At 37.4% G+C, this 9,309-nt stretch overlaps 1 protein-coding gene across 1 annotated transcript in view; it reads left to right on the top strand.

Moving 5' to 3' along the window:
• The first annotated feature begins 8,485 nt into the window (after positions 1 to 8,485).
• The window catches only part of SCGN (secretagogin, EF-hand calcium binding protein), a 37,793-nt gene continuing 36,969 nt past the window's right edge, over positions 8,486 to 9,309 (top strand). Inside the window, exon 1 of the mRNA XM_058555130.1 lies at positions 8,486 to 8,567. Coding sequence (XP_058411113.1) covers positions 8,486 to 8,567 — 82 coding nt within the window. The remainder of the gene's footprint in view (positions 8,568 to 9,309) is intronic.

The following is a 9,309-nucleotide window of genomic DNA, read 5'->3' as shown; positions in this document are numbered from 1 at the left end:
CCCTAAAACCAACAGGGCACGAAGCTAGAAACATGACCTTTTAGGATCACACCCCATTTTAGTCCTGTGCTTTATTTCATTCTGTCTACGTCTGGATAGAAGCCCCTAGGAGCTGCGGTTTTAGACACAGAATAAATTAGAATGAAGATGTTACCCATAGTCACTCTGCCGTTCCTTTCAGAGCTAGCACAGGAATATCTGGCCTCCAGATTTGCTGCCTATCAAGGAAATATCAGTCCAGGTGATGTCAGTGAAACAACTTGAAATCGCTCCAGGTAAATATTGATGTTTCTCTGAGCTTCCTGAAAAGGCAAACATCTCAGCAGTTGCTTAGAGCCTCATGAAGCGCATTCTGTGCAACTTAGAGGCAGATACCCCCAAGAAACAAATGAATCTTTGTTTGTTCTGTTTATTTGAGGGATTTATTAAGTCTGACCCTTCCATGGCAGTGTGGGTAGTTTCCTAGAAAAATATTAACCTTTCTCTGACAAGAGGCTTGTCTTGTTGAAATGCTTCACCCAAGTGCATTCAGTCTTGGAAAAATACTAGCTTAAATTAGTTGCAAAAGTTCAGAGGACTAGCCCTCCTGTGCAAGTACCAAATTCTTCCTCCCCTCAGAAGTGCCCCTTCAGTCCCACCAGGCAACTTGGGCCCCTGCTGTGCACTTAGTGCTGGCTCTAGGCATACATAGACCCACACACACTCATAAACACTCAATCCTGTGCTCTGAGTCACTTGCCTTTCTCTAAATGGAAATCTCCATTTTCCCGAGCAACAGCTTTGGCTGGCATTTCATACACTAGGATACGTCATAAGTTAGATAGAACTTTGTGTTCAAGGGGCTCCCAGTTTGAATGAGGCAGAAACTTGAAGAAAACAAACAACGCACTGCTGATCTTCATCCTCTACCGTGAAGAATTGCAGAATGGAATTGTTTGTTCCTTTTAATTCTAAAAAAGAGCCTTCGGAAGGTAGAATGTCTACAGCGTAGTTCTTGGTTGCTCTCCTGACTTGCCCAAGTGCCAAATGTGCCCAGTCCCGGGCCTGGGCAACTGGAAGCGGATGATGTTATTTTCCCTCTCCTCAACCTTCCCCAGATGTAAAGAAAAGGACACAGGAATCCTGGGCGACCGCGGGCATCCCATCGTTCTGGGTCTCATTTTCCTCAACATCTCATCTCTTCGGGTCTCATTTTCCTCAACAATCACTAGATCAGTGTTTCCCAAATTTTCTGGATGATTAGAATCTCCTGGGTAGTTTTTTTTAAAATACATATTTCAGGCCCTTCTCTAGAGATTTTAATCCATCAGATCTTGGATAGGGACTAGGAATCTTTACATTTAATGAGCACCCCTAACCCAAATTAGACTATGATCAGGCAAGGTTTGGAAAACACTGAGTAATAATTTTTAGATGCTCTTAAAATCCCTTTCCAGATCTGGCGATGGTAGTCTTAGGTGGATCATTTGAATTCAGCATGGGAGTTGCTGTCAGTCCAACACCGCCCCCCACCCCCCTGCCCTGAGCCATTGAGAGGACCTAACCGTGTGGAGCACACTGGAGCAGCTCTTCCCTACCAGGGGCTTTGTTAATAGCAGCAGTTAAACAGTTAACTAAAAGCCCAGATTACCTACTAATTGGTAACTACTTATTTCTTCTTGACTTTAATTCACCAGCTGATTTTATTCAAGTCTTCAAAGGTTTGCAGGAAATGTTTCAGCCTATAATAATAAGATCTCGGAAATTCAAGGACTGACAAAGATGAGACATTATTATGCATACATCATTATTCATGCTTTTATAAGTATGTGTGACAAACAAATTTTTATAAATTACTCTCTTCTCCTTTGTCTTGTCTTCAGCCTCAGGTTTCTACCCTCTACTCTCAAAAAGAATACTAGTGGGTAGAAGAACTTCATAGAGTTGAAAACATGAAAACAAAGAAAAGAAAGAAAGGAAGGAAGAAAGAAAGGAAGGAAGAAAAAAAAGAAAAGGAAGAAAAAAAAAGAAGCTACAACAAACCTTTTCATCATTGCAAACATTGAGATTTTACAAATAAAATTTCATACTTTTTAATCTATGTGGAGAAAAATGGAGTTTTTTTACAAGGCATCATGGCCTCAAGAACTTCTTATTGACTTCTCTTTCTAATAGTGTGGTGGCTGAGACATGCTGACAACCCACATTTTCAGACAAATGGTGAGTTGCCACCAACAGACCTTCAATTAAAGGATGTACTTCAGGAAGAATAAAATTAATCCCAGATGGAGGTTTTGAAATGCAAGAAGTATTAGATGAGCAAAAACAATGGGAAATATGTGAGAAAATCTAAATAAATGTTGGCTGGATAAAAAGGTAATGATAACATTCTGTGGATTGAAAATATGCTTAAAATATGTAATAAGAATGGCATGTAAGTTGGAGTGGGGTGATCAGTTCTAAAATGATCTAGGTTTTTGTGTTATTTTGCAGGGCTGTAAATGTATTGTTTCATTTTAATAAGTTAAGTATGCATGTTGATACCTCTAGGATAAAATAAAAAACTAAAACAGAAAATGAATGTATAACTTTCAAATTAATAAACAGGAAAATGTGAACTAGAAAAAAAAACTTTATCAATCCAAAAGTAGAGAAGAAAGAAAATGCATACAGAAGGGAGGAAAAATATGACAAAATAAATCCAAATATGTCACTAATTATAATAAATGAAGATAGCTAAATATTCTATAGCTACATCTAGAACATGCAAGATGCAGGAAAGTAAATGGATGGAGACAGCTATATCAAGCAAATACAACAACAGAATGCTGGCGTGCCTATACTAATATTAGATAAAATAGACTTGAACAAAGAAAAAAAGGATAAAAACAATCACCACACAATGATAAAAATGATCAATTAACCAAGAAGAAATAATACTTATAAATCAATAGTTGCCTAATAACATAATCTCAAAAAAAACAAAACAAAAAAATGGAAATAGCTACAAGAAGAAACAAACAAATCCATCACCAGAATGGAAGATTTTAACGTACCTCTTCATAATTTTTAGATCAAGCAGGCAAAAAATCAGTAAGGACAAGAAAGTTTGAAAAACATAACTAACATACTTCATCTAATGGACGTACATAGAACACCACACCCAAAATTGAGAAATTCACATTCTTTTTAAGCACACATGGAAAATATATGAAAATTTACTTTATGAAGGACCATAAGGCAAACCTCAACAAATTTCAAAAGATGAACACCATAGATCACATTCTCCAACTACAATGCTATTAGATTAAAAACTAATAACAAAAAGATATCTAGAGAAACCACATGTATTTAGAATTTAGGAAACATTTTAACTCATGTGTCAAAGGATATAATAGTGGAAATTAAAAAAAACCTCTATAATTAAACAAAACTTGTAGGATGTACCTAAAGCAGTACTTAGAGGGAAATTTATAGGTTTGAAATGATGAAATTAAAAAGAAAAAAGCTGCAAATTAACAAGTTAAGCACCCACATAATTAAGTTACGAAAAGAAATGCTTATTAAAGCAGCAATGTTTTGTGAATAAAATTTACAAAACATTTGGAAAATAAATATAGTAAAGTTCTTATTTTGTGTGTTCACCTGGATTTACCTATGGCTACCATTGATTCAGTAGATACTATGTATCAGACATGTTACTAAGTGATATAAAACCTCTATATTATTTAGGAATGTAAACCAGAGGGGGAATAAGTAAATAAGAAAATAAATAAAAAAGCTATACTACGCTTTTGTATTATTAAATTCATAATATGATGACGCTGTACAGAGTCTGTATACAGTAGCTGGAAAAATATTTATGGTCACAACTTATTTTAACAGACCTAGAGATTTTAAAGAACTGGCTTTGCACTTTTGTATAGGTTATCAAAGTCCCTTAGTGACATACAACACGTTAAGCAAAAGTGGTATTATTGGGGAATATAGAAATACTAAAAAGCCTCTGTTTGCAAGAGACTGTGCCAGATGTTACATGTTGGGCAGCAGGCAAAGAGCACAAGGGATTTTGATGAGCCATATGAGTATCACAGACTTAAAAATATAGCCCACCTCTCAATAAATCCTAAAACCCAAAACAATCACTATAAAATAACTATTGACTACTACTTGAGAATTAATCCTGTTCAAAGATTTTTGTTTTTATTGTTAATGTGGGGAAAAAAGTACTCTATTCTACTGCTAATGGCAGAATAAACTGGTCAAATCAAGATACAGGAAGTCATTTTAACAATGTGTATTAAAGACTTCAAATGTTATGCATCATTCAGTCCAGCACTTTTGCATTTAGAATTTCATCCCAAGGAAATAATTATGACAGTGTGCAAATATTTAGCTGTCATAGTACTGATTATGATAGTGAAAACATAGGGACAATTTGAAAGTCCAAAAAGAGGGCATTAGTTAAATAAATTATGGTAATACCACCATTACAATGATGTCATTGAAGACTATTTAACGGCATGGAGAAGTGTTCATAATATTAAGTGAAACAGGCAAGTTACAGAGCAGTATAATCCAATTTTTGTGAATACAGAAAGAAGACTGGAAGGACATACACCAATGTGTTATTATTCTTGGTTTCTCTAGGTGGTGAAATTACAGGGGAATCTTCTTTTTCTTTTCTGATCAATATTATATAAATGATCTGTATTATTCATGTGATTACAAAAGAAACAATAAAAGGTATATTTTTTAAAAAGTATTAACTCTATTTCCAGTATTTTCTTATGATGAACATTCTCTGGCTTCTTTTAGTCTACTTCCTTTGCCCCTTGGAGCTGGTATGGCATTAAACCAAGGCAATTCCTTTGAATTCTAAGGTCTACTATACAGTCTGAGGTGTCCCCTAGGTTTGAATATTCAATAACTATTGGGAGATGATGCCAAAGAAAGCATTGTTTATATTTCCAGCTAGAAATATCGTTCTGAGTTTGTAAAAAAGATGCAGGTATTCTAACTCATAGTTTAATGCATTTATCAGGGTTATTAGCAATGCTTCAAATTATAGACCACAGATGTTATTTGTATAACTAACCATCAATTAGCTATGCTAATGAGAAAGGCAGGAAATGATTCCAAGAGAATATGAAGAAGAACAACGCATTGCAGTCCTTAGTTTCAGCCATCAGTTGTTAAAACTTACCAGACTGACATATATAAATTCGAATCTCTTTTTGGAAGAGATAGGGTATTAATAAAAAATAATATTAATTCCTTAGCAATCTTTTCCTTTTCCAGATTGTCCTTCAGAGAAGCCACACGCAAATAACAAAATGACCAAAATAAGCAACAGGAAACTTAGAGACAAAAGGCTAGTTAGTGGTTCTAATATAATCTCTAGGAGAATTTTTAAAAAGTAGCAATGCAGAGTCCTCACTCCAGACCATTTAAATCAGAATCTCTGTGCAAGGGGCAAAAATAATTCATAAATTGCATAATTCATCTCAAGTTGATTCTAGCTGCTTTGTCTTTGCTTTGCTCTGAGTTCTCTGGTTGGACGGTGAAGGTCTCAGGTAACTCACCTTTGGTTCTTCTACCCTCACTCCCATCACTCCATTCCCAGGTAGGAGAACATCTCCAGTGAGACAGTGTTAAAGGTGACTCTTGACTCCTGCTGATCCAGTATCTTTAAATACCTTCCTAATGGCTCTCTTGTCTCTCAACGGTTTGGATGATTTTCCCAAAAGGAATCTATGTATGAGAGAATTCTAGGTACCTGAACATTATCTACCTAGTTCCATGATAGATATTTGGATACAAGGAAAATGAAAATAAGTCATCGAATGGAAATTACAACTCCCCAGAGAGCTCCACATGCCAGGATCCCAGAAATTGCTCCAAGTTCTGTTTGTTCTGCAGTTCCAAGGAGAACAGCAGTCCTTGTAGCTGTACTTCTTTCCTCTTTTCCCTAGATTTCACTTTTACAACTTTTAAAAATTATAATTGTTTGCATTATATGCTTACTGTCGAAAGTTTTAAAGTAAGAGAATTACAAATAGCAAAATTAAAATCATCCATGAGTCTCCCTCCTCCGCATTCCAGAGATAAACATCATTTAAACTATTAGTGTATATCCTTCCATTTTTTTCTATGTGTAGAAACATGATTTTATTTTACAGAACTGAGTCATACTATATGAACACTTTTGTAACTTGCTTTTCAATCTCAATCTTATGTTGTGAACTTTTTTTGGGTCACTTGGCTTCAAAATCAAGATTTCTGTGTATACAGCAAAGCCCATCACAGAGATTTACCGTCATTTATTTAACCATCTCCATACATTAGACCTTGATTATTACTTCTGACATTTGCCTCGTTTTTCCTTTTTCCACTATTTATCAGAAATATCAGATCGGTCACCACCTGGTGAGTTCATACAGAATACTCTTCCTGACCAATGTTTCACACTGTAACCAATAATTTCCCAGGGCTACATATGGTAGCTATGGATACTGAGATCCTTATCCTCTCTTCCTGCTATGTTCTCGAAGTTTTGTATCCAAAACTTCCCCCAGGAGTGATGATATTGTCTTTCCTCTTTTCACCTAAGCCACACTCCTCAAAAATCCTGAAGTTTATTTCACCTTCTTCCAAATGTATATGTATAGAAGATTTATCATTTTAGTATCTAACCTATATTGGGAGTGTTTGCTGTGCTAAGAGGTTTATATGTATTTTTTAATTTAACTTTTATGACAACAATTCAGATGCAAATGCTACTATTATCTCCTTTTCACAGGCAAAGAAAATGAGGCTTCTTTTGAGTAACTTGTCCAATATCACAGCTAGTAAGAGGAAAAGGTGGGCCCTAAGCCCAGAGATGTTTGTTTTAAAATTATTTCTTTTTCATTATTATTAACTAAAGTTCACATTTACTCAAATTTTCTTAGTTTTTGCCTAATGTCCTGTTTCTGTTCCAAAATCTCATCCAGGATACAATATTATATTTAATCATCATAGTTTCTTAGACTCCTCTTGGCTGTGACAGTTTCTCAGACTTCCCATGTTTTCTCTAAACAATTTTATTTTTACAATACAGTACCTCTTATCTTCTACAAGGCCATAGCTGCTATAATTTTTTTGTGCACTGCTATGAGTGGCTCTTATTCTCACAGCAACCCTCCAAAGCAGATATTATATTCCTCATTTTATAGATGAAAAAACCTAGACTCAGAGAGATGACAGCTAACGGCCCCCAGGTCACAAAGCTAGTAAGTGATGGAACTGGGATCCAAACCCAGGACTGTCTATCATGAATGTTATGTTCTTTTTACTGCTCTAGTTTAGATGGCTTATGTATATGTTCCTTTTAAAAATAAATTTGAATGCTAATATCAGAGTCAGAGTGCCATAAAGAAGATGTTGAACTGTATCTGGTCCAGCTCTCCTAATACCCAAGCTCCTTCCGTAGATTCTTTGGCAAAAGGTTCTAAGCACATGGTCAGAAGCCATCAGTCTCGATCAGTTCCAGTATTTCACAAAGCATCCAGTCAAGTTTTGAACAGGTCTGATCATTAGAAAGAACTCTGCATTCCTCCAAATGATTTTAGTCTTTTGGTCTTAGTGTAGCTCTTAGGAGGCAAACACTATCATCTAAGCCTTCCCACATAAGAATTCTGCAGTTGGCTATCATGTCTCCCCCTAGACTCTCTTTTCCTGACAGACCATGGCATAGTTTGGACTTCCCTCAACATCCTAATACCCTGCTTTAAACCACAGTTCCTTGCAGAACCTCTATTTAGTTGCAAGTCTTTTTAGTGCATTACAGCACAGCAATGTATGTGCCCTAAAAATTAGGGCTCAATAATTGCTATTGACCATCTCCTTGCTTAATGGTAATCTCTTACTATTACCACTATCACCCTTCTCCACCTAACCCTAATCCTCCCCACACGCTACATTTCTAAATCATCAAGTCCAAAGGGCCCTAACACCGACACCTTTTCCAACCCTTTGATTGAGGGAACTCGCTGTAGAAAACCCCTTGCGACACAAGTCTGGAAGGTGAGTCAAACGTAAGGGGGATGTTTTCTGAGTTTGACAAACAAGTTAAAGGTTAAAGGCATGAGCCATGGACACCAGGAGACAGCTCCTTTCTGCCCGAATTCCCCACAGCGCTGAGGCAGGCAAGAGCTCCCCTGTGGATCTACCGAAGACAGCGCGCAGGGCGGGGCAGGGACCTACGCGCCAGGAACGGGGCGGGCTCCAAGCAGCTGGTGTCGCTGAGAGCCCGCTGTCCTGGCTTGGGGACTGCGCGGCGACGGCAAGGCGCCACCAGCCGTCTCGCCAGCTGCCCTCGCGTCCGCCCCACAGACAGGTGTTCAAAGCAAATCAGAGAGCGAAAGAAGCAGACGAGGGAGTCAGAAAATATCGCAAAGGAGTCGTCACCAAAGTTCTCTAGGTATTCCTTCCCTGCCGGTGCCTAAGCTTTGTGGTCAATACCATGGACAGCGCCCGCGAAAAGACGCAGGGGCGCTTGGACGCCGCTGGCTTCTGGGAGGTCTGGCAGCGATTTGACGTGGAGGGTGAGTAGAACCAGCCACCTGCACATTCAGGTGTAGACGTGGCTCCACGCCCGGTCTTGCTGAAAGGACCTGAATTTTCCCCTTCCTGTACGTCTTTCGTTGCAGGGAAAGTCGTCTTCCAGCGTTGTTAACGCAGTATACCTAACGCAGCACACCTGGCAGACGTTTGGTATACTGGAGTTACACACCTACATAACTTTTGAAAGTTCAGGGTGAGAGGAGGGACTTGCCCCCCTTCCCTATGTGTGTGTGCGTGCGTGTAATGATATACCACATATATAATGATATATATATATATCATTGATATATATGTCATCATATATATATGTCATATATATATCATTGATATATATATCAATGATATATATATCATTATATATATTAGAGACTTGTGGGCTGACTTCAGATACCTGAATGTCAGCCCTCCCTAAACGTGCTCATTTTCACTCAGTGACTTTATTGTATAACTCCTACTCTCTCAAAGGGAGGATGAATTTGATAGGCTTTCAAAAAAACACTACCCTCACGCCCCCCCCCAAAAAAAACTATTTGAAAAGAGAATGGTACTTAACTTTTGCTTTGTCTTTATTAATAAACTACTGTAAAGAAAATATCTAAAGTATGTGTCTTGATCCTGCAAACTAAGATTCAATACTTACATCCATTAAATTTTTCCAAGCTTCCAAACTCCTTGGGTTGGATTTTATTCTAAAACTTGTGTTTATTTGTGGATTAAAATTCA

Source organism: Diceros bicornis, chromosome 14 (assembly GCF_020826845.1).
Source record: "Diceros bicornis minor isolate mBicDic1 chromosome 14, mDicBic1.mat.cur, whole genome shotgun sequence".
Taxonomy (NCBI): Eukaryota; Metazoa; Chordata; class Mammalia; order Perissodactyla; family Rhinocerotidae; genus Diceros; species Diceros bicornis.
Note: the sequence above shows the minus strand (reverse complement) of the source record. Positions and strands in the feature narration are given on the sequence as shown.